Here is a 26072-nt window from a genome sequence, read left to right on the forward strand (position 1 = left end):
GGGCTTACCTGATTCGTCTTTTTTGCGCAGGTTTTCGCTGCATGGAATGAATCACTGCACTACAAAGAAATCGGATCATTACCTGTGTTGCAACAAGGCATCGGAGCAACATCGTCATCACCCGAACCGCCCGGCCCCATCGGCGGTTCTGAGCAAGTAAATTGTCAGTGATCTTAGATAATAAAAAAAAACACACCAAAAGCGAGCTTAAGTCTAAGCGGGAGAGATTAGAATGCCACGTTACTGAAACTAACAAAAGGATGGTCTCAATTCAACCGAAGCTGCTGTCATGCTCAGAGACTGTACCAAGGGTAGAAGAGTGTGAGCGTCTTGTCTCGAGGTTGCATGAAAGGACATGCCTTCTACTGAAAAAGATGGATCTTGAAAATAGCAATCGACGAAATAATTAGATTATTTATCGCATTGATGAATGTAAAACCGAGATGTGGGTGCTCTGAAAGAATCTGTTTTGAGAGCTTTCGAAAATAGACTAGGAATTCAAGTAAGCAGCCTTCAACGTATTCACCACCTCGGCAGAGGGAAAGCAAACAAACCGGTTCTAGGTAATAAATGCTCTTTTTTATTTCGTTGAAAAAACGCAACTGCTAAAAAATGCAAGAAATTTACCAACACAGGGTACTCGTTTTCGGAAAACTATACATTCAGAATTCAGAAAATAAGGAAGCAGTTGTGGTCGACCATATAAAGATAGCCGCATGCCTGAGGATAAAGTGTATTTCAAGTTTGATGAGCTGGTTATCAATCAGGCGATGTACGGTATGGCCCACTGTTACGGGGAACACGCAAACGCGTGGCCAGCAGCTCGCGTGGCCCGAACTGGTGGCGAGATTTGTACATGTCGCGCATACGCATACAAGCACAAAAACGGCACTTGTCGCTTTTCGTCTGCTACTCTCCACCTCTGCGCTCGCAGAGCGCCTTCGTTTTTCCGCGGCGCGATTCATTCCGCCGCCATCCTGCCGGCCCCTTTTCAGGTAATCAGCAGGTACAAAAAGGAGTAGCTTGTTCCTTGCTGTGGTTTCTCGCCCCTTCTGATATTAAGTGATTCATGCCCACAGCAGTCGATTTTGATTAAAGGCGTTAAACAATAAAAACTGATTGGTTAATTCATAAATACATTAATAAGCACCTACTAATACTAAATAAAGGTATTTCACATCGCAAAACAGCGATATGATTATATGAGACGACGCAGTTGAAGGCTCCAGAAATTTCAACCACCTGGGGTTTCTTAACTCGCACCTGAACCTAAGTACACGCGCCTCGAGCATTCCCGCCTTCATTGATAATGCGACTGCTGCGGCCGGGATTACATATCGTGACCTGCATGACACCATTCGAGCACCATAACCCTTACACCACCGTAACGAGTTAAGTAATCACTTGCGGATGAAATAAATGTCTTCGAAGGCAATCAATATCCCGGCAAATATTAGTTTTTATGTTCTAAATTGTGTGAGTTTTTTTATTATTGAAACAACATGAGTAGAAGCTCCATATTTCGAATATTCGATAACACGCACGTTTACGAAAGGTACTACGCTTCACCAACATATGCCTGCATGAAAAAAGCTTTGCGTGGAATTATACCCCCAAGTAAACACGGAAGAGAAAGTTTATTCGTCATATTTTTGTGAAAAAAGATGAACCAGGCCAGATATACGGCCTGTCACCATTAGAATAAGGAAAAGCTTCGTTTAATAACGGTTTAGCCGCCTCCAATATCGAGTACGGCCTTCATCCTTGTAGGCAGATACTTGTACAGAGCTTCTGCGGTAAAAAAAGTGCGCTTTAGCCGCTCTCATTCTTCATTTACATTAGCGCAGAGGTCATCCGCAGATTTTTCATTGAGACTTTGGCGGAAGAGAGATTATTTCTTTTTTCCCCACAGGTCTTCGATTACGTTCAAGTGCCAGCGGAGCCCTGGACTAAGGGTCCCACCACAACTGCCTGCATTCACCTTTTTTTTCGAATGAAGTTTCTTTCTCCTCCTCCTCCTCCTCCTCCTCCTCCTCAGGTGACGGGGGGGGCGCAGTCAATCCGTGCTGCTGCAGTAGGTGGTCCAGCTTTTTTGCAGTGTCAACAGGCGAGCAGTCGTGCTACAAAATGCAGCCACGCTGCGGTGTTACGCCACTGATGATTTGCGGAAGGCTGACTGCATCCAGAGTATTCTTATATTTTTCTGCAGTGAAGGCCCCTTGTATGCGTACTAGTGGTCCAAGGACGTTTGACCGTTCAGTTGAAAGCGCTGGTGCATTTCATTAACTGAAGCTCGTGGGTTGTTAGCTGCGGAGGTAGCAATATACATATATTCTTCCCGAGCATTCACTCGTGACCTTGGTCTCCGAGGGGGATTCTTAATTCAATTTTAAACCCTGAAATCCTGGATAATCCTGTTGACACTCTTCAGTGAACTGTTCATGCTGAGTAGCGGCAGCACGCTGACTGTATTCTCTAGTGTAGAACTCGACTATGCGAAGCCTTTGATCCTCAGGTACCCTGGCCATGCCACATCCAAGAGCTGGCGCCACCGAAAATTTTTGCAGCGAAAAATCACGCCCCAAGCTGTGCTAATTTATGAAGGCGATAACAAAGCCCATCACTTGCGTGACAATAGTGTCGATGCTGACCGAAATGCTAGTTGTAAGCATTGCGCAAGCAATCGAACATGCCAGCTGTTTTTCATAACAGACACAAAAATTAGAGCTTGATGTAACGAGTATAACCAGCTTTTAATTTCAACCATGAAACATTTCAAAGCGTTATCGCGTGTTGAGCGCTTGGGCCCGGAAGTAGCAGACGACTGTGGTGTACTATTGTTACGTGGTATTGCGTGGAAGTGTGGTGGCACCACGACGGTGTAACGTACAATGTGTTTGTAGGTGACGGCAGCGGTGCTTCTCGATTGAGCGACGGAGAGACGATGATAACGTCGACACAAAACATCACGCCTGAAACTGCGGCCCACCAAAAGGATGCACGGCCAAGGCACGAGGGAGAACAAGAGGGGGACAGTCGAAGACGAGTCGAGGGCCGACCAAAATTGAGCAGGCTAGACTGAAGATCCTGGGTGTCCCGCAATGGCGGTGTCGGATTCCGGACCCGATCGCGTGAAGTCAGGCCAAGCCAGGACGCTCCAGCTGCCCACGGTGTACTCGGAGGTACGCGGCCTTTCAGAGTTCTGGCCGTGACTGTTCAAGGCCCCGTCCGAGGTATCCAGGTCTCGACTCCGGTCCTGAACCACCCGTGGAGGGCGGAAACTTCCGGGTGGTGATCACTTCCTCGAAATGAGCCAGCGTCTGTAAAAAGCCGCAGTTTTTTCTAGGGCAAAGGCTACCTCGTCTTCCGCCAAGCGTCGACGTGCTGGTGAGCGCGTGACTCCAGCTGCTGAGACATCGCCAGAGTACGTCGTTCCAACACACCAGGCCACCGCCACCATCAACACCACCGGTGACTGTGAATTTTCAAAAACATTATAGCCGGGCAACTTATAGGACAAGTTTTAGTTTGTCAGCTTGGACTCTATGTGTGTACATTGCAACTTTATCTCTTCCCCCCCTTTAATTATGCTTAAAGTTTTGATTTTTGTTACTTTGAATGGCTTCGTCATTTTTTAGCTCTGAGGCTTTCTCTCCGAGCAACAGTTTACTCAATCGTAAACCTGCATCACAAATTGGCGTCCGCTACGACAGGACGAAGCCGTTTGTCGTAGCGCTAGGCGTATTAAGAATGGCAAGCGCACGAGATCTAGTGGCTTTGGCCGAGTGCATGGGGCTCAAAAATGAAGAGCTGAGAGCGTGGTTAGATGAGCAGGAGGCACGGGCACGAGATGAACGAGCTGCAGAACGCGAGGCAAGAAAGGAGCTGTTAGAACTGAAAGAAAGAAGAGAGAGCTTTGCAGTTGCAGCTGAAAGTAGCCGAATCGAAATGCAATCGTAGCGAGACGAGAATGGCTGACCTTGGATCTGGAGGGAACGCTTTTTTGCAACGTGAGCCCTCACAGCCTAATTCCAGGACTTAATGAAAACCCGGGACGACTTCGATGTCTACCTAAAGAAGTTTGGGAACTTCGCCACCGGACAAGAGTTGCCGAAAGGAAAATGGGCCACAGCCTTAAGCTTATGTTTTAGTGGGAGGCCTTGAAAGTCAGTGGACGGTTGTCTCCCGAAGATTCACTCGACTATGATAAGGCGAAGGAAGCTTGGCTTCAACGTTTTCGGTTTATGGCAGAGGGCTACCGCGAGAAATTCCGCCAGAGCAAGCCCCAAGATGGCGAGACCGGATAACAATACGCGGCTAGGCTTTCGAGTTTCTTTGATCGGTCGGTGAAAATGTCAAAGACAAACAAAGAGTATTTGGCACTCCAGAATCCAATAGGTTGGAGCAATTTTTGAACAACTGCCATAAATGGCTTACGCTGGTTCTTTGTGAAAAGGAGCACACAATCTTGAAGACATAGCGGAAGCCGCTGATGACTTTTTAGAGGCACACCGACAGCCTAACTTGCTCCTGTTTTGTGAGAGAACGGACCATAGTAGTATCACAAAGAAGGGCGGAGGCTTATCCGTGAAAACAATCATAAAGTGTTTTGTATGTAGCAGAGCTCGTCACAGGGCCTCAGATTGCCGAACCAAGCTTAAACAACCTTACTGTGGATATTGCCATAAGTCAGAGCATGATACTAAGGTCTGCACAAAAAGAAAAGGCTCTATGAAGAAAACATCTTGTTTGCGGTCACCTGAAGAGAACCCCACTGATAATACCGATCCACCATCCAATGAACCACAGGGAAATGTTGCTAGCGCGGTGAGAACTCACCCAAAAGCTGCGACTCGCCAGATGCCGACTTTGCAGGGCCTAGTGTTTGGCCAGATGGTTTCAATGCTGCGAGACAAAGGAAGCAGTACGCTAGTAGTCCGTCGAGCTCAGGCGCCAGATGAAGCTCTAGCAGGCACTAGTGATACGTCGTTCCTCGCCGATGGCAGTAGGATTAGCGTTCCGGAGGCAAAGGTTGAAATTCAGTCACCCTAGTTTTCGGGTATTTCATTAGTCAAATGCATGACAAGACCTTTGTACGATGTCATCGTTGGCAATGTTCAAGGAGCTATGGAAGTCCAAAATCTTGACGCAAAGTGGAAAGAGAGAATTTTGGGAAGTAAGTCGAAATCGGGAAGCTCATGAGGAAGAGAAACGAAGGAAGAATATTCGCCAGATTCTGTGGTGGTTGGGGTCAAGGGCCGAGAACGGTCGACATCATCTAAGGTCAACATGAAGACATTAAATTTGACCAGAGAGGATGTAAGCAAAGCTGAAAAACAAGACAGAACTGTAGATTCATGTAGCACGAAAGTGGGTCAAGAGCTCCGAGGAACATGTGCAGCTCATTCGTTCAAGATAGAAAAGAGAATTCAATACCATTGCTACCAGGCACACTAAGACAAAATGATCCAAAACGTGGTGGTACCCAGAACACTGCGTGGTCAAGTGTTGGCTTCGGCTCACGAAACATTGATTCAGGGGCATCAGGAAATGAAAAGGATCATCGACCAAGTTTTAGGAGCATTCTACTGGCCTGGTATTGAGGAGGCAGTGAAAAGATGTGTAAGCTCTTGCGACATATGCCAGCGGACCTATCCTAAAAACAAAGTTGGAAAGGCCCCAGCTAGTCGCATGCCTTTTATTGGCACTCCGTTTGAAAGAGCGGCGGCGGACATCATAGGACCTTTAAAGTCCACATCAGTAATTGGGAACCGATACACACTGACTCTGGTGGACTTCGCTACTCAATACCAAGACGCGGTAGCTCTACCATCGATTGATTCTGCTACAGTCACCGAGGAATTATTCAAATGTTTTCTCGCATTGGGTTGCCTAACGAGATACTGTGCGATCGGCCGTCATGTGTTCCATCGGAACTAAAGAGAGAAGTGAACGATTTGTTAGCCATTAAGCATCTTAAATTGACGCCTCACCATCCCTTGTGTAATAGTTTGGTGGAGCGATTGAGTGGTGCGTTGAAGCAAATGCTGCGGAAATTGATTCAAAAAGAACACAAGTCACGGGATCGATTGTTGGCACCTCTGCTCGTTGCGTACCGCGAAGTAGTGCAGACCAGTTTGGGCTTCTCCCTATTCGAGTTGTCGTATGGCAGACATGTTCAAGGACTGCTAATCATACTCAAAGAGCTATGGACAGGAGATCATATACGTGAAGAAGTAAAGACCACGTATGTGTTGTCCTAGACCTCACAGATCATTTAGAAAAGACCATATCGTTGGCACAAGAGAACTTGTCACGTGCCAAAGGGACAAAGAAGAAGTATTATGACCGAGGAAGTAAAACCTGTCGACTGAACATAGGTGATCGCGCCCTTATTCTGCTTCCAAGTACAGAGAACAAGATACTGATGCAGTGGAAGGGACCCTTTCTAATCACAGGAAAAAGGAAACTTTGATTGCTGGTTGGACATGGGCCGAAATACTAAGCTCTTCCACATCAATATGTTGAAGCGTTATGAGAAACGTGAACCTGTCAGCGCATTACAGTCGGCATCCTTTATTGTAGTGGGGGAGAAAAAGACCGATACGTCAATACCTACCTTCAAGGCTACTGCTAGCTCTGGTATAGAAGCGGTTAAGCCTAGCCGAGACCTCCAAGAAGGCCAGCGTAACAAACTTCGCGAGATCTTGACAAGTCACGGAGACGTCTTTTCGGAAATACCGCGAAAAACAAATTTATTAGAATGCCATCTTCAGTTCACTACCTCTAAGCCCATCCCCACTCAACAATATCCACTGCCTTTTTCCACAAAAGAAGTAATTGGGAAGGTGTAAGATATGCGCAAGCTTAACTGGTTTTCTTAGAGATATGCTCAAGCTGTATCTGGTTTCTTAACCAGCACCAACGGTGCTGGTTAAGAAACTAGATAAAAGCTACCACGCTTGCATCGATTTCCGCCGAATGAACGATGTCTTAATCTCCGACGCGGAACCAAACCCAAGGACAGATGTCATGTTTGCGGAGATCGAAACTTGAATGTTCTTTTCAAACTTCGACCTCACTAAAGTGTATACTGGCAAGTGCCTCTGGACAAGAATTTCAAACTGAAAACGGCCTTTTCCACTCAATCATTACATTATCACTTCTTGTACATGCTGTTTGGGATCAAAACAGCGTCTGCTGTTTTTACTCGATTAATGAAACGCCTTTTACAGGGCATAACAAATGTCGTACACTACATCTATGATGTGCTCATCGCCACTAAGACATGGCAAAAACATACGGAAACCATGCGGCATCTGTTGAGCAGGATCCGCGAGGAAGGACTGACGATCAAGCCCCACAAGTTTGAAGTTCGCGTGAAGTCTGTAGTTTTCCTTGGCCATAGACTTGGAGCTGGAATAATTCAACCGGTGGAAGACACGATTTCAAAAATAGCAAAAGCTCTACGACCTGAGACCAAGAAACAACTTCGTTTGTTCCTTAGTGTGACTGGGTATTACCGTGATGTGATACCCCATTACGCGGAGGAGACTCAGCCCCTAACCAAAATGACGAAGAAAAAAAGATAGCAACAAGGTCAGCTCTTTTGGCAGTGCATCCAATGATAAAATCTTGTAATTCTTCCAGGACAGTCCAGTGTTTTGATTCCTGTGTTATTCATTTTGGTTCATTGGCCTTTGTTCTTGTAACTGATATTTGTTTAAAGTGTCATCGTGATAATTCATTTCTGTATTTTTAAAACTATAACCAAGTTATTATTACGTGTTAACTTTCTTTGCCCCTCCCCTCTTCAATGTACGTTTGTACCCTGAGGGTATTTGAAATAATAAACAGCGAGAGGAAACAGCCTTCAAAGTCCTGAAGAAGGCGCTCACCCAAGTACCTATCGTCAAGGCTCCGGATTTCAAACGACCCTTTATAGTACGTAGTGATGCTTCCGATACAGGCATTGGCGCAGTCCTTATGCAATACCATGACTTGGTCTTATACCCAGTTTCATAGCTAGATGACAGTTATTGCCCCGAGAACAGAAGTACTCGGCTATAGGGCGCAAGTGTTTAGCTCTCATGTGGGCTATAGAAAAATTCTATATATATTTATACGGAATCCACCTTTATAGTACAGACCAATCATCAACCTTTGCAATATTTGTCGCAGGTGAACCATCTGGACAGCAGAGTCTTGAGATGGAGTTTGGCCCTGCAGGAATATGAATTCCATGTACAACACATCAAGGCGTCTGAAAATGTCGGGGCGGATTACATGAGGCGAATTCAGTGACTATACGCTAGTGCAATCATTTCACCATGGTGAGATTACATCTCAATGCAGTAAACCAGCAACATAATGCAAATGGACAATTTTGGTTTTTGGCTCACTGTGTGTTTTTTTTTGAGTGACTTCATCCAAGAACTGAGCAGTAGTTTTTCGTGCGGAAAAAGTTTCCCAAAAAGGGGCATATGCAGGTTTACAGTTGAATAAATTGTTGCTCGTAGAGAAAGCTTCAGAGCTAAAAAATGACGAAGCCATTCAAAGTATGAAAGGAAAAGTAGAAATTTTAAACAAAATTAAGAGTAAGAAAAAAGTTGCAGTGTACACACATCGAGTCTAAGCTCACAAACAAAAACATGTGCTATAAGTTGTCCGGCTACAATGTTTTTGAAAATTCACAGTCACCGGTGGCGTTGATGGTGGCGGTGGCATGGTGGGTTGAGCCGGCGGACGCTGGCGATGTTACAGCAGCTGGAGTCACGAGCTGACCAGCACGTTGACGCTTGGTGGCAGACAAGGCAGCCCTTGTCCTAGCAAGAACTGCAGCTGATTACCGACGCTGGCTCATTCCGAGGAGGTGATCACCACCCCGAAGCTTCCGCCCTCCATGGGCGGTTCCGGACCGGAGTCGAGACCTGAATACCTGGGACGTGGCCTTGAACAGTCACGGCCGCAACAAGTACACCGTGAGCAGTTGGAGCATTCTGGCCTTGCCTGACTTCAGGCGTTCGGGTCTGGAGCCCGACACCGCAGTCGCGTGAAACCCAGAATCTTCACTCCAGCCTGCTCGATCTCGTTCTGCCCTCGACTCGTCTTCGACTGTCCTCCTCTTTTTCTGGCTCGTGCCTGTGCTACGCAACTTTTCGCGCATACTTTCTCTTCCTTTTGGCGGGCCACAGTTTCATGTGTGACGTTTCGCGCTGACGCCATCATCGTCTCCCCACCGCTCAATCAAAAAGAACCACTGCCGTTGCCTCCAAACACGTTGTACATAACACCATGGTGCTACCACACTTCACAGACACTACTGCGTCACTATACTGCACCACAACGACGCAGGACACGGACGGCCCTTGCGATTCAGTGCACATGTTTCGCGTTTTATTGCGATATCAATTATATCGAGACTCTCGGCTGGATTTTGCTGCCGACGTCAACGTCGATGGCATGCTCATATATGGATATGTATCTATGTACATGAAAACGTAAGAAAGAAAAAATATCCAGAAAAAATGACCTGAATTTAAATGTTACACTGTAAATGTCGAAAGACGAGAGTCTTGCGTCTGGAGAAAGTGAAAAAAATGTTTATTTGATGTTCTGCGCAAGAAAATCGGTGAATGGTATTCTGCAGGCGCTGCGTTAGAGTGCCTCGAGCGTGTGGCGGAGGCAAATGAGCACATCTAGGCACGTTAGACACAAGTGCCACATGGCAGTTATCTTCGAAAACGAAGGCTTGCAGCCCGTGGAGAAAGGTGCGCGCCAGTCTAGGAGGTGATAAGGTGTAGAACGCAAAGCGACGGGCGGGTGCCACCACCGTGACGTCGTAGCAAAGCGTTGGAAACACCTTTTTGAGAATGGCGTTGCACTGTCAGCGCAGCGCGATTAAATGCTACGTTCCTTAGAGTTCCTTGTGTGTGCCTCTTCTAGTATAAAGGTAGACATACAAAACATTGAAGCGTTGTTGTGGCGCCTCAGATATGCGCAATCATTGCTTTTTAATTGACAATCGCAGAACTATGAACGCTAAACCTTGAGCAATATTAGGGGGCGCTGCGGATGGGGTTGGCCGTTCGGTGCCGTTTGAAGTATCGTTAGGGCGGACAAACAGACAAATGTACAGACAGACCAATAAAAATTTTGTTGTAGAAGTTCCCCAAGAAAGACTATCGTCTTTAAAACACTCCAGCGCGCGGAGTCGAACGTGGAACCTCCGCGTCGTGAATGCGAGGTGTTACCACTGAGCCACCGTGGCGCACCTCCACAGACGTTGAAAGGGCAAGCTATTTATTTCTACCACTTACCGCCGTTGGCGGATGTCTGGGGGGTGGGGGACTATCGTGTTTTCATCATTATAAGCAAGATGGCACAGTGAGCGCGCGACAGCTTCGGCGGCTCCCATCTCTCACGTGTACTTGGGCCCACGTAGAAAATAAGGGGGTGTACGCTCAATCACGCGCCCTTATCTTGTAGTGGGGAGAAATCGAATGTACCCATCGCACAAAGGTCACTGCAATCATTGCACATCCTCCGTTTGCGAAAAAGGCGCGCTTTTCAGACAGGGCAAAGTAACAACTGAGACGCTTATTCGCGTTCATCTATAGCTGCGAGTACGCTTATTCGTGTTCATCTGTACCTGTGAGTATGTTTCGTGCGTCATTTGTGCGTGAAAAACGCGGGGCACGTTTATATCTGCTTGTCATTTTGCGCGTGACCTTAAAGGTTCCTGCTATCGCGTTCATTGCTTCACCTTTGCGGCAAAGCTGTGAATTTTTTAAATCTCGCCAGGAGATAGCGCCCTGCAGATCGGCGGCCGCGTGCTCTCGTGTTTCCTCTAACAATAGACCTTACTCTATGTGTGGGATGAGGATAGGAACTGAAGACGCAAGCTTGCTGAGCCCGGTACGGATTCACACGGTGTCACTACACGAGGTAATGAAAATCATGATGCACATTACAATGTTGCAGTGACCACCGTACGGCGGCAGAGAAACTGCACGCGGGGCAAACAGGGCTAGAAACCACGCAAGAAACCACTGCAAATGGGATATCTATATGATGAAAAAATGACACGTGCCATTTACGGCTCCTTTTAAATTGTGCAAAGTGTCATAAATAATACAGCTGAACTTGAAGCCCTCCTTTATGACTGCGACCCACACGTTACTCTGCTGACAGAGACCTGATTGCACGCTGGAGTGACTGAAAATAAAATAGTTCCCCCAACCTATAAAATACTCAGATGTGACAGACAAACGCGTAGCGATTGTAAATAAGGGAAACATAATTGTGACAGTTTTATCGGCTACTCCAGAACATGAAAGCATCTTTTGCGAAATTGAGTTTTACGGCAATTCAATCGTTGCCGATGTTAGTTACCACCCACCGACAGCAGTGTTTGTGTTCCTCGAACAACTCTACGATTACCCCATTAGGTGCAGCACTGAAAACTGAGGTTAAGAAAGATAGGGACTCCTTCTTTACAAATATTTTAGCCAATTTCGCCAAGAAAGTGCCCGGATGATTGCGGGGCTGTATAGGCGACAACAAATCCGGTAGTAATTCTATATTGATAGATGATACACCAGTCTTCGAGGCTAAATCAGTAGCGGATAAATTTAACCGATACTTCCAATCTGTATATGCGTTGAAAGGTACTAATGTTGTTATGAGCCTGAATGGTTCATTCTATGCAGAATCTTGTTGTTCACATAGAATGTATTTTTAATTTTCTTCTTTATTTCAATGCTAAAAAAGCTGGTGGCCCAGATAACATCCCTACGATCTTCTTGCGCTGTTACACAGAGTGGATTACGCTATACTTGTTCATCAATTATAACACTTTTTTGCACAGTGTTCGCTTCCGTTAGACTGGAGGGGTGCGTATTCTTCCTATACACAAATCAGCTGATCGCTGGCTTGTGTCTAATTACCGCCTAATATTTTTCACTTCAACAAGCTGTAAAATAATCAATCCTAAGATTTTCCAACACTTGAGCACAATTTTGGAAGAAACGTTTTTGCTATCCGATGCCCAAAATAGGTTTCGGCGTGGTCTGTCAACAGTGACACAATTGCTTAGTGTATGTAATAATTTTTCACTTGCGAATAACAACAAAGAACCGAGAGCGGCTGTATTTTTGGGCTACGTGAAAGGGTTCGGCAAACTTCCTCATAATAAACTAATACATAAACTTGACGAAACTGGAATAAATAGCAAACTGTTTCAGTTCATTCTGGCATATCTGAAGGAGAGGTACCAATATGTACAGGTGAATAAGTACTGCTCAGTGACCATTCAGGTAACTTCAGGCGAACCACAGGGGTCAGTTTTGGGCCCTATTTTATTCCTCGTCTATATAAACGATATTGTAATTGTAATACTCAGTGATGTCAAGATAAAGATTTCTGCAGATGACTGCGTCCTCTAAACTACAGGTAAATTTCACGCTGATCCGACGTCGCTTCAGAAAGCCCTCGCTGAAGTTTCCGACTAGTGCAAGATATGTAACATGTTCTTAAAAGCTGATAATTGTTTAGTTCTCAGTATATGCAAAAAGAGAACCATTTTGCACCATTCTCATTCTGTAGATGACAGTATACTACAAGAAACAGCAATTATTAGATATCTAGAAGTTACTATCACACAAACTATGAACTAGAATGTTCAATACAATCTGCACCAAAGCATTTAAACAAGTCTTGTTTATTCGACGCAAGCTTGCAAAATCACCATCCAACGTCAAACTAGCTGCATGTAAAGCACTTGTCCTTCCATTTTTGGAGTACTTCTCAGACCCTAACAGACTAAAAAACGTAGTTAAATTTGAGAAAATTCAAAGATCTATGTTTAGATTTATCTGTAACAACTACAAATGCACCGGTAGTGCGACTGATATGATGAATTCCATTGTTCTAGTAACACTTAAAGCTATAAGTGCTGTAAGCAGAATAAAATACTTGTATTTTGATACATATATACTCGATACAAATCAACAGTCATTATTATATTAAGCACCACACAGTGCACACAAGTGATCGTTGAGTATTATTTTTTTTCCGAGAACCATTAGCACCTGGAACAAACTACTAGAGAAAGTTTTAAGTAGTCATAATGTTGAAGTCTTCATAGCTAAATTGAAGGAAATACTTGCATAAAGGTATCCTTACATCGTTGCATTTGAATTGTACTGTTGGTTGGGTTGATTTTTTATGTACGATTGTATCATTCCTTACTGGTGCGTTGTTTTAATGTAACTTTATTTATGTCCACTCCTGCTTGGCGTCAAGTTACTCTGCAGTATTGCTACATAAATAAAAAAAAGATTGTCACACTCTCTAAGCGCATTCCCTCCCTTAGCATCCTAGCGAGCACATCACGAATACTTGGCTGAGTGCTGAAAGCTCCACGGAGGTAGGGGGATGACCAGGGGCCAACAAGACACGCCCTCAGGTCGGCACGTCAAGATCTTCAGTATTTACATTTCTTGTTTTCTGTGAACTGGCACGCTGGGGATAACCTGTACCTACCACGGCAACCCGCTATGACCACGATAACTGTGCAGCTCACGATGTTGAAATAAGTGAACGGCCGTAACTTGGGTTAAGGGACCAGTTTTGTTTGGGTATGTGGCATCATTTGTCAGTTGAGAAGCGAGCTATTGCTGGCTGACTTTAAAACTCAATTTTATGCATCCTCCCACGTGCTGCGCGGAAACTTTCGACTCATGTTCGCAGGAGCCTGGACTACGGATTGGCAACTTTTTATGGCCTTGTTCAAATAGTGCTGCCGGCCAAATTAAGCTCGTCAGTATGTAAACTAACGATCTTCATGTTGTGAAAATTTAGCGCTACCTTGACTCTGGCAAACACTCACACAAGCACTCACACATCCACGCGAGTAATACACACGACATGCAAGGCTTACTACCAACTGTTTATTGCTCCTATGTGACCTTCTTATATACGTATAGCTGAATGCACAAAGGCAATAATTCACAGAACTGCGCCTGTGGAAATCAACAGCACGTGAGGTATATAGCACCGCCACACAATAAGGAACAAGTGAAAAAAGGTGACAATGAAAAGCAGGTAAACTAGCTCAAATCACTAAATCCTTGCCTCGAGAAAAGCAAAGATTTAGGGATTCCTCGGGCATGCTCATTAATACTTGCAACAAAAAAAGTGTCACTGCTTTGTACATCGAGAGTTCAGAATAAACTTTCTAGGGGAAATCATATTTGTTTTTTTTTATTTAAAAATTACAGTATGGAGAAGAAGGCTAGATGGTGAGCGAGAAATTCTATCTTTGCCAACACAAACCTATATATGTGCTTTAAAAGAAGCAAGTAACCGGAAAGCACTGATTCGTATGCACCGTTTTTGTTGTTTTATGAGCTATTCGGAGTACCGTAATACTTGTTGGGTCGTATTTTGCTAATTTGCGCAATATCTTACGTTACTATTTTTAGCAGCGCTGCAAGAGTCCCAGCACCAACGACTTCAACCCCGCTATACTTCGGAAGAAGGAAAAAAAAAAAACATCTCGCTAGAGAGAGGTCACAGGTACTTAAACGCAGTCTATCAATGACGGCACACTACCGGGAGAACGAACATGAGCTGCCTTAGCCTGTTCCTAAAGGCTTCGCAGTGCGTTTTTTTTTTTGTAAAGGGGGATTTCGAAGACTTCCCGAGAGGCAATGTCGGGACGTATTGCTTTTACAGTGAAGTTTTTTTTCCAAGCCAGCGTATTTGACCTTTCGAAATTGAGTCAATAAATCAAAGAGTTCGACGAAGCGTTGAGGTGGATCCCTGCCTTTGCACATTTAATTACTTTAACGTTGGAGCCTAACGGGAGACGTCGTTCTCGGGCGTTTCGAGTTCAACGATGCACGGCTTGGCACCTCAGGCGATAACCGTGCATCGATCCATGAAGGGTTATTATTTACTCCTTTTGGAGTTTGGGCTTTGCCCTGGTACCGTGCAAAAATACCCGCCACTTGCTGCTCAAGTGCCTGCATTTTGTGGCAATCGACGGCTGACAAGTTCTCTTAGTCGCGTCTTTACCCGCAAGTACGAACGCTTTCATAAGAGTTATACAGGCGCCCATGCTGACATGGAGTGGAGTGAGCCTAGGATCGTAGCTTGTAAGTAAAATTTTTGTAGCATCTGAAAACGAGAATGCTTTAAACGTCTTGTGATAGTTGTAGAGCCTTTAGCCAAGATGAGTTGACTCGTAAGTTGCGTAGACGCTTAGTTATCCCAGCAATTGATTGATTTGTGGGGTTTAACGTCCCAAAACCACCTATGATTATGAGAGACACCGTAGTGGAGGGCTCCGAAAATTTCGATCACCTGGGATTCTTTAACGTGCTCCCAAATCTGAGTACACGGGCCTACAACGTTTCCGCCTCTATCGAAAATGCCGCCGCCACAGCCGGGATTTGATCCCGCGACCTGCGGGTCAGCTATTCCAGCAATGTTTATCTAGTAGACGTCGTAACTTCATATAAAAAGGCGACCCTTCTAATCTCTACTTTGCAGCTCTCTGCGAAAGATTAAAAGTAAGGCGTAAAACCAGTGAGCCTGTAATGACGAAAAGTGAAAACCAATACATTGCGCGATTTCACTGGTGGCCACAGCTGACATAACACTAGCTCAAGTTAGTGGGGTCTACACTAGCAACGGGGAGAAGCAACCTTACGAAAACCTCATCGAAAAAACAGTGAAGTTTTCTTTCATTGGCTTTCTTTATTTTCCCTCTTCCGTTTTTTCAAATATTTTCTCTCTGACTTTGTTACCTGTTTAAAGTTTTTTGAGAGCGCAGTAGCAGGAGATGGATGTTTTTTGGCTCAGTTTCGAATTTCTCGTGTTTAAATATTCCTTTTTTTGTATGTGACCTTGTACTGATACGAATGGGGGGGGGGGGGGGCGTGTATGTACCGACAGCGACTAAAGTAAATGTGTGTTCGTCGTTATTTCCATGGAAGAGTTTCGAATAATTCGCACTGAGTATCCTTTCTACCAAGACGGGCTCTCCCTGTCACTCTATGCTGTAACTGCACGCAGCTCGAAAAGAGCACTCACGTTTAATTCGAAGGCGGACGGAGTTGCTGACGGTCTGTCCAGCCGAATTCTGCGCCAAGCAGCGGTAGAGGCCGGCTTGGTGGCGTGTCACCTGCCGTAGTGCTAGTGACAGGTTGCTCACGATGAGGCGAGCGCCACTCAGCCGCCGCCCGTCCAGGCTCCAGGTGACTTCGCTCACTGACGGGTTAGCACGAACGGAGCACTCGAAGTAGACGTCGTGGCCCTCTTGCACACCGGAGGAGTCCAGGCCCTGGCCTAGGCGCAGCTCCACGATTGGTTTGTCTGCGAAGCACATGAAGCTTTACATGGCTAGTGAGGTGACTGAATGCGCTCTTCTGCACTACCTCTGGTTCATGAGTAGCGAAAAGCTCTTCTGTAGGCGTTCCCGTCGAATTTCAGGGTTGACAAAACTCTTAAAGTGGAGCCTACTAAAGCTAGAGGGCTCGGAATGACCGAAGTGGCTGCTCCACCAAGGCATTGAAAGTGATGGCCAAATAGGGTAAATCCATTTGGGGCGCTGCGATTAGTACGTTGCAATATGTGGTCATTTAGCAGCTGCGCGCATGTAGACCACAATTAGGCAGAGGTAGAATGTCCGCTTCCATTCAAAAGTACCGGTTTAGAGAGGCAGCCGTAGATGGTGTTCACTTGTTTGGCATGACATGCTTTTTAGATTTTCTTTTATTTTTTTTCTTAAAAATCTGTACTGTCGACACGCTATGACAAAAAAGGTAACGCGAAATTTCAAGATAAAATATTGAGAGTTAACAAAAGCTTCATAGAGCCTCATACAGTATTAAACAAGTACATGAAGAAAAGTACGGCCTACGAGATTTTTTTATGTATACGAGACTCGGACGCACACCTTTCCTTAGGCCAAATCAAGGAACTCCTACTTAACAATTCGTCTTGATTATGAAGCTTGTGCACACATTCATAGACTCCCCTTCTTCAACTTGACGCATGTTTGATGTTCTTTTCCCTCTGACAAACAATGCAATTGACTCAAAAACCTCTTCGATGCCACTACGTCTTAAGGAAGGCTTCACGGGTTTCGCCTAAAAAAATAGACGTGTGTTCAAATGTAGTACTCGCAGAAAAACCTCAGAAGCCGTAGCTTTTTTTTTTTTATCACGTGCGGTGGTGCTGTAAATATTTATGTTCACTGTGAACTTGTGGCATGAATGTTATGTAATCGTGAGAATGAGGCAATGGCACACGTGTTCGCGGAAAAAGCCTTCCAAGTTTTCATGTTCGCTTTTTCCGGGTGATATTTTGTCTGATATTCACGATTTTTCATAAGCAAGCAAGTTCACCAGAATGAACCGTTTACTGACGTCAGCACTCTGCCCCGTGTCTTTCATTTGTCGTGTTTTGTTTGTGTTCCCATAGGGCTGATTTGGCAAAAAAAAAAACGACACCACAAGAAAGAAGACAAAACTAACATATACAATTCAACTCATTTCGTGGAACTATATCCTTTTTGTGCTGTTTTACTTAAGAACTGTGCATCACCAACTGTAGTGTCAGCAGATGTTCTTAAAAAGGAGGGCGACGACTCAGAGCTAGTTTTAAACGTGTGTTACCTTTCAGCAAATGCTTTATCTTAAAACAAGGCACACACTTATACAACATAGCAACGTTACATGCCACGGCAAAATATCGTGTGCAGAGGAATGTCCTTCTTTGGCCTTTGACTCAATAACGCGTTCACACAATATACGTCTGTCTGTCACATCTTGGGATATGACATCTTTAAGTAGGAAATTCGTTTTCTGTGATGAATGGGAGTAATACAGTTGGGCGAAAGGTATTTCTAGTTTGCAAAGCTTCTGTTATTAACCTCGTTAACTCGTCTCCGTGCATTACTTAAACCGCTGGTTTAGAAAAGACAAAAAACAACAAAAACCGTACGCGAATGTTTATTGTAACTCCAGCTGGTCACGGCACTCCTCTATTATGATTAAATATTCATATTACTGTGTCATTAAAAGTACAACACACTAACTGCTGAAGGAAAGTGTTTCTTCAGAACCACAAAACGCTGGGGGTGTTTTTCTTTGTACAGGTTAAAAGCATGGTTAACTGCCAAATCTTTAGAAATAAATTTTACCTTGTTCAAAGACTGAGAAGACTCACCAAACGTCTGCACAGTCCATTGGAGTTTTTAGTTTGTGCTATTTATGTAAATATGAAAGAATGGCTTTGCTCTTCAGATCGTCAGCGCTGCTCGGAATGCTGACTCGACCACCGCAACGATGCTTATTAACGTTCATAACGCCGATAGGTTAGAGTCGCGTGTAAAAAAATATATAGACGTAAAAACTCTTGTAGCAGTTTTTTGCAAGTTCGCATGGTCGAGAAAGCTTTATAAAAACGAAAAAAAAAGAATGGTTCACAGCCGCCTTTAGCAAGGATACAGAAAGGCCATATGGTTATGTTCTTTTGTTTCTTTAGAAAGTTAGTTTTGTTAAGAGAGTTTAGGACATGACTTTCACAAAACATTAACAAGAAATCAGTTTCAGACTAGGAAGAATTTTCCTTTAGGAACGAGGCTTCCTGTCTGCCAAGTCTGTAAAAGTTCAAATATAGCTTCGTGTCACATATGGGGAGATGACAACTTCTCGTAAAACTCCTCTGTCATATTTACTGAACATTTCGCAGAACTTTGACCACGTTGGCATCAGTTTCAGGTCAGCTGTACAATACAGCATTACGTGACACGACAAGGAACTAATGATATCAAATAATATAAATCACATCAAAACTTCGGGAAAAAAAGACCGAAATATGTGGTTTACAAAGTGCAGAAAGTGGTTTACTCTTTCAAACAGCACACCGGGCAGACGAGCCGCTGCCCCAATGATAGATTAGAAGAGCACTGCAAAAACATCAGAAAACGACGCTATGGATTGCAGCCTGTAGCGAGAGATTAAATTGTGGTACATGAGGGTTCACATTTTTGTTTGTTTTTTAGAAGATTGTGAGTGTTTTATTAGCTCAAGCGGAAAAAGTAACGCGACTAATATTAGGGAAGAAAATGCAAATTTGGTAATATTTGTGTCTGTATTTCTGCTCTCTTCTCTTCAGAGTGCTGTCACTTTTGGTGTCTTCACATAAGTGAGCCATCTAACAGTTTGATTTGTTTTGTGAGTGCACAAATATGTCAACAGCAATAACAAGGTCACAAGTTTGTAAGCGTGTATTGTTGTGGCATGTGGATCTCGGGAGTGTGTATGTGCTAGGACTAAGACAAGCCATTTTTGAAAGTGCCCCTTTTGTGTTCTCCTTCGTTCTCGTCCTTACCTTTGTAAGCGCTTCACGTTTGTTACAATCCATCCACACTAACCGAGTTCAAAGTGTTATTTGCCGTTTTGCCGATCATTTGCCGATCATATTATTCGCCCGCTTCACGATTAATTTCCCAGTAGCATCAGCCTGTGTGCAAAATTTTTGCGGCTAGGGACTTACAAAAGGAAAAACTAAGTTCAAATCAAGGACACTCACTGAGCGCCGATTCACAACAATCACTACACAAGCACCTTAGTTACCTGACACTTACAGTGTACGTCAAGCCTCCAAGTGTCATCGATGACGTCATGAGGAAAGTGATCGTTCACTGCGAGGCAGATGAGCCGACGGCCGTTGTCCTGTGGCCGTGGCGTCCAACGGAGCAAGCTGGCTGTGCCGTTGGCGCCCTTGGCCAGCACCTGGGCCTCCCGCAGAGTTGTCTCCTCGAGCCGCCAGCTGATGTTGGCTGGAGGCTGGGAACCCGTCGTTTCACACTCGATCACTGCCTCCACGTCGGCAGACACCGGACTTCGCAATCCTTTGATGCGCACCTGTGCCGGCTTCACTGCAACACGAAGCCGATACGCTTCCGTCACTTTCCCCAGTAGAAAAGAAAACGCTAATTGGGGCAACCTTGCCAGGTTCTTTCACCCAGCAGGCTGCTATAATGACTGATGTCGCTTATAAAGTTGGGCGGGTTGGCTTTAACCGCGAAAAAGTGCGACACAGAATGGAAAACACAAAACGACACAACTGACCTATTTTATTCACAAAAACATTTATTTAGAAAACGCTTAATCTGCAAAAATTACAGCTTGTTCATTATTTTTATAGAGACTTATAGAATCTCCACATAGACCGTTTCATTAGGAAGGGTTTTTCACGAGTAAGGTGTCCATCGCTACTAGCGCATTATTTTGTGTTTTTTTGTTTTCTGTTTGTCTTTATAAAAGATATTTATCCGTCAAAACCGGTAAATATTATTCCCATTTAGTCTGCCTTCTCTTTTTTCTTTTAAAATGAAAGACCTGACTCCGACAGTCTCAATTGTTCTACAGAGGCTTGTTGTTCTTATTGAAGTGTTTCCTGTTTTTCAGTAATCACTACGACTCGCTTACGGCCTTTTTTTTTTCGAACTAAGAAAGGCGGTGATTTCAACAACCGAATACTAGAGCAGGGAAGTCGCGTATGTCAGCGTAGCTTAACTATATGTTACATCTGCGATTTTGCGTGCAAAAACTAGGAAATAATCAGGAGAAACGCTGTAGTGGGGGACTCGGGGAATTTAAACAATCAGGTTTTCTTTAAGTCACACTGGCACCGCATGGGGCCCAAGAATTTTGCCCGCATTGAAATGCGGCCACCATGGCTCGTATTAAATCAACGACTTTCAGTTCAACAGGCGAGCACCGTGACTTCCACCCACCACGGCGTATTACAACATTGTTGATTCAGGCTGTTTGTGTTGTAAATTTTTTTTTCTCGCTACTACGTATTACTTGGGACGAGAGTACCCCATTCTGTCAATAAAAAGGATCGCCTAATCCTCTTTGCGAAAAACTACATATAATACCTTTCGGTCGTGCGGTCTGTGTACCAAGGACCGAATAACTGCAGACGCAAAAACTAAGGAGTTAAACGGAGTTCACGGGTGACCGTACGACAATAGTATTATGCGTGAGTCACAGTTTAAAATATATTTTCAAGATCGCAATCATACTTTTTAGGTTCGAAGAGACGTTTGGAATGACTAAGTCTTGGTGGAAAAAGAAGAAAAAATCGGCAGATTTCACGCACCTGGGAATCGACGTTATGCGAAGCATGCGGAGAGAAAGTGACCGTGTTGCAATGTTTTTATTGAGCGACATGTCATGCATTGATGCTAAATATATGTGCTAATGTTGCATGCACAGACATCTGTTGAAAAACTGCAGACGTTTATATAACCAGTCGTTTGCATTTGTGCAACGATGCCAACTGGAACATGCATGTGCATTAGCAACACCACAAGCTGATATGAAGCGCTGATGCTCGCGAGAATGGTGGCCCTTGGCACTGCTACATAAATAAACTTCAGTGCATGGCACATAACCACAGCTGACGTTAACCCGAAGTGGCGGTTGTATGAATGCAGTGCATATGTAAAGTTTATAAAAATGGGTTGGCAGCACTGAAACCACTATCGCCTGTTTCACGAAGATTAGCGTCCACTTGAAAAGTAGTTCCGATACCTCGCGTAGCTTTGTGGCAAAATGCTTCATTGCCACGCAGAATGCTTGGGTTTCATTCCAGCTGGGACCCTGACATTCATTTTATGAATTCGTCGGGTCGACTCTAACGATGTCGGGTATTTCTTAACGCTCGAGCGTTAGAATTGTCCAAGTGTCTTCTCATCATTCCTGGCTAGATATTAAGTGTCAATCACATGCGGCACATACCCGTGTACCAGCGGCACGTACCTGCCCGTGGGTATGTGCCACTGTCTGGCGGGAAATGTTTGACAACGTACGCGATGGTATTGTCACATTATTCATGTCTTGACCAGCGCGTTATATTCGTCAAATTATGCTACACTCCCATGCTAGTTTTGGTTCACGCCAAGTTAAGGGGGTGACCTTGAGAGCACGCAAACGTAAGCGGCTAGATAGATAGATAGATAGATAGATAGATAGATAGATAGATAGAGAGAGATAGATAGATAGATAGATAGATAGATAGATAGATAGATAGATAGATAGATAGATAGATAGATAGATAGATAGATAGATAGATAGATAGATAGATAGATAGATAGATAGATAGATAGATACGCCCAAAGTCGCCGAAGCTCGCTAAGAAATGCTTCGCATTTAAAAGAAAAGAAAGTACGGAAGGCGACACTCAGAGAGAGAGAATAAATTCAGAGAAAGGCCGGGTGACAAAGCAGGATCACGGCATCCGGTTTGCTACCTTGCATTAAGGGGAGGGGGAAATGGGAAAAGGATGAGAGGCAAAGTGGAAAGAAACGTAGGCGCATGACAAAAAAAAAGGAGATGCAGAATGCATATGAAGAAATCGTAACTAGATTTCACGAAGCTCAATAACAACTGATTTGCTACAATTATTTGGATTTTCAATTTGCACTTTGCCAAGAACGGAGCCTAACTCAATCAAAATTTCACATTTTTCACCAAACGTGTATGAATCAGGCTAACTCGCTCTGCGTGTGCATGAAAAAAAACACACTTTGCTCTTTCATTTGAGTGCCACTACCACACGTTTCTGAGCGACCTGTGCTATAAACGTCTAGGTTGTGAATTTGTGAAATTATACCGTGCCTGTATGCAGGAAGTTACATCGCGTAAAGGTAGTCCTGAAGTGTTCATCTGTCGAGTGCATATTAAATTAAATTGAGAGCCTTATGCCAAAGCTGCCAGATCATTGGTAGAAATGATCACGAAGTGCATGGAAGCTCCTAAATTACACCCCCCTTCCCAGAAAAAAAAATCCAGAACGGAAGTAAGCGATGTTCATGCTGTACACACACAAACACGCATAGAAACTACGTTAAAGACGTGAGTAATATGCAGTTGCTGCTTAATGCTGTCGGCAATTAGACGAGATCCAATGAACGTACGAAATACGAGTTCATTTGTACGATCCTTCCATATGAATCAATGTGAAACGCACGGAGGCCCTTTTGAAAATCACCCTGTATTGTTGTTTTCATTCGTTTAGCAAGCTTACGTGTTTTCTCATATCAGTTTCGAAACATTACATATGAAAGGTGGGTGTCGGAGCCGGAGCGATCATACATCTATATATGTGCCCTTTACATCAGATTAACGACGTTCTGCTTCACTCCATGAATCACAATTTCCGTCTCTAGCAGTCATCTTTCACAGACTCAGTATCTTGCCACCAGAAATAAATGTATCGGTCTCAGAATTTCATGGGGGAAAAGCAGCTAGCGATGTCTTCACCTAGAGCAGCTTTTCAGCCGACTAACTACAGACCTTATTTAGTGCTCATTATCTCTAGGGCATGTAGGCCACCGAAAATATAGCTACGTACTTTCCTTAAATTTTCATGCCAAGGTCATCTTTTCTTCTACAGCTTGTTCGCGTAAATAACTTCACTCAAGTCTTTTAGGCATGATGAAACCACTGCCATTGTATTGGCAGGCTGCCGGTTTTTAGGGGCGAAGCTCCTTAGGGCGTGGGCTGTGCGTCCCCTGTAGCCTGTATGTAGCCACCTCTAGTTTAGTTCTTGCAGTGTTCACTAGATGGCGGTACCGTCCCCTGTATGTAGCCACCTCTAGTTTAGTTCTTGCAGTGTTCACTAGATGGCGGTACCGTCTCCTGTATGTAGCCACCTCTCGTTTAGTTCTTGTAGTGTTTACTAGACGGTGGTACTTATAGCTGATGATGAAAAGATGCAAGATGTTATAAGCTAGAAAGCGGTACTTGTAGTTGATGAAAGACGCGAGATCTCATAAAATAGGAATGATGTCACATATGGCGCGTGTCATTGGTTGAAGGCAATCGTTCGATTTAGTGCGGCGACGTACGCTAGGGGGAGCGATGTAATAAAATCGAGTGGGCAAAATCTACAGAGGATTCATGGTTTACCAGGTTTACCTCCGGAGCTTCGCCCACTCATCATCATTCACTTCGTGGATATGGCGGAATTTTTTTGTTTGTTTGTTTGTTTTGTGCAACTTGTCAGCAATGTACTGTGCATGTTCGCTTGAAGAAGGTAAATGATTGCTTCTTCAGTTCCGTGCGTATCACCGCGAGGTTGATTACATCCATTAGTACATTCAATTATTTCGATTTGCCACTTGATATTGAATATAGTCGAGTTCTTTTGACTTTTATGCACGATGGTGAGTTTTTAATTGACAGACAAACTAAAGAAATAAACTAAACTGAGCTATACGCTCTTTTGATTGCATACCCTAAAAGAGCGTATAGCGTGGGTGTAGATATAAACAACGAAGGGAGAGTAAACAAACACATACTTTGTGGGTAGTGGGCAAGCCGTTCCTGAGTGCACATCATTGGCTCCCCTTAAATTAATTCCGGTCCCACGTAATACAGACTGACTTTTCCAGCAGTGTGCAGATAACCACTTTCACCGATTGTTACCATTTCGCACAAGCCAGCCACCTATACACATCCCAAAGAAAGATAATGAAATCGAAGAAGCTGTAGCTCGCCCACCCGTGAACTTTATATTGCGTCGCTTGTGCTTTACTACTATAGAAATATATGATGGATCCTAAACTTTGTGGCTTCTTTTCAGCGTCTCAAGGTCAGAGAAGTTAACTACTTGCTACTTAATAAACAAATATTTGTGTGCAGACACGCTCACAAGAAAAATGGTGAGAACAACACAAGCGCGTTTGCGTTGTGATCTGTTCTTTTGTGTCTGTTTTGGCGTCCCAACTTTTTTTTTCATACGTTCGTACCAACCAGCTCAAGTTTCAGTCGTTCTCGCTAGTAAACACTAGAACAATTTCTGGCTTTAGTGCGTTATCCAGTTCGGGTGAAAGTCTTATGTGAAATTTAGGCAAACCTAAATTTTGTGCATTTTGTTGAAAAAAACAGTTTTTTTTATAAAGCATGACCCAATAATATTGAAAACTAACAGACAGTGATGACAGAGAAAGTATAGGGCATGTTATTAAAAGGGCATTATGATTGGTTCTAATTACGTCTCTTATACTTCCACTGGCAATTTTTCCTGTTAGTTCAAATTACTATTGAATCTAACAAAAACAGAAGCCCTTAAATTCACATTTTCCTTGAATCCTGGTCAAAGTATATGGAAACAGTAATATATAAAATTCTGTCTTCATAACAATAATATTAGGTCTAAGTTCTTGACTACGCACCAGTAAAATGTTCTTTACACCAAAGAACAAACATATATACTGGAGAGTGTGTTGCGCCTATTTCTAGAACAAAAAATCAACCTATAAACACTACATATGACACGCATATATAAAATAAGCTGTCAACTTCTGTATTTGAGAGAGGTTGCATTGTTTTTGGCTAGATCGCGCAACTATGCATCTATATTCAACTTTCGTCACTATCTTGTCACGGGAAGTTCTGATGTGACATAACAGAGCAGTCACCTTTCTCACACGCCAATCGCACTCGGTTTCAGTATCACCATTTAAATATGATGATGAATATCTGAAATTACGTGAATCATTTTTTTACTTATAGGTGACTGGTATGCCATCAATTGTTATCTCCTACATCTAGAGAAATTAGTTAACGAAATAGCGTTAGATAGCCTTTTGAAAGTAACTATAGCAGCGGGAAGGCATTTTCATCTCGAGATAGAGCTTGTGTGGGAGCACAACCATTGCTTTATAATAAAAGAATATTCAATAAAACATAATTATGTAAAAAAAGGAAATAGTACCCTGTACGTACCACTGACGACACACCCACCCAAAACCAAATTTCTAAAAATACCGCAGTTCCACCCATTGTGAAAGCTGCAGAAAAAACGGTCTAAACTTCTCGTGTACGTGTTTTGCTTTAGATTTTCTCTTTCATGATTTTGTCGGACTGTCTATATCTATATAGCAGCCATGCACAGGCAAGAACTTGTGGCAGCCCCTGCCACATCCTCACTTTCTATGGTGCCGTTAGGCCCTATTCACACTTCAGATGAGCTTC

General features: G+C 43.9%; 1 protein-coding gene across 2 annotated transcripts in view; it reads right to left on the bottom strand.

Moving 5' to 3' along the window:
- The window catches only part of LOC119177243 (nephrin-like), a 710418-nt gene that overhangs the window by 186724 nt on the left and 497622 nt on the right, over positions 1–26072 (bottom strand). For both annotated transcript variants that reach the window (XM_075878328.1, XM_075878329.1), the window contains exons 6-7: positions 19664–19957; positions 16102–16383 (exon numbers count right to left, since the gene is read on the bottom strand). In XM_075878328.1, the coding sequence (XP_075734443.1) occupies positions 16102–16383; positions 19664–19957 (576 nt within the window). The remainder of the gene's footprint in view (positions 1–16101; positions 16384–19663; positions 19958–26072) is intronic.

Source organism: Rhipicephalus microplus, chromosome X, assembly GCF_043290135.1.
Source record: "Rhipicephalus microplus isolate Deutch F79 chromosome X, USDA_Rmic, whole genome shotgun sequence".
Taxonomy (NCBI): Eukaryota; Metazoa; Arthropoda; class Arachnida; order Ixodida; family Ixodidae; genus Rhipicephalus; species Rhipicephalus microplus.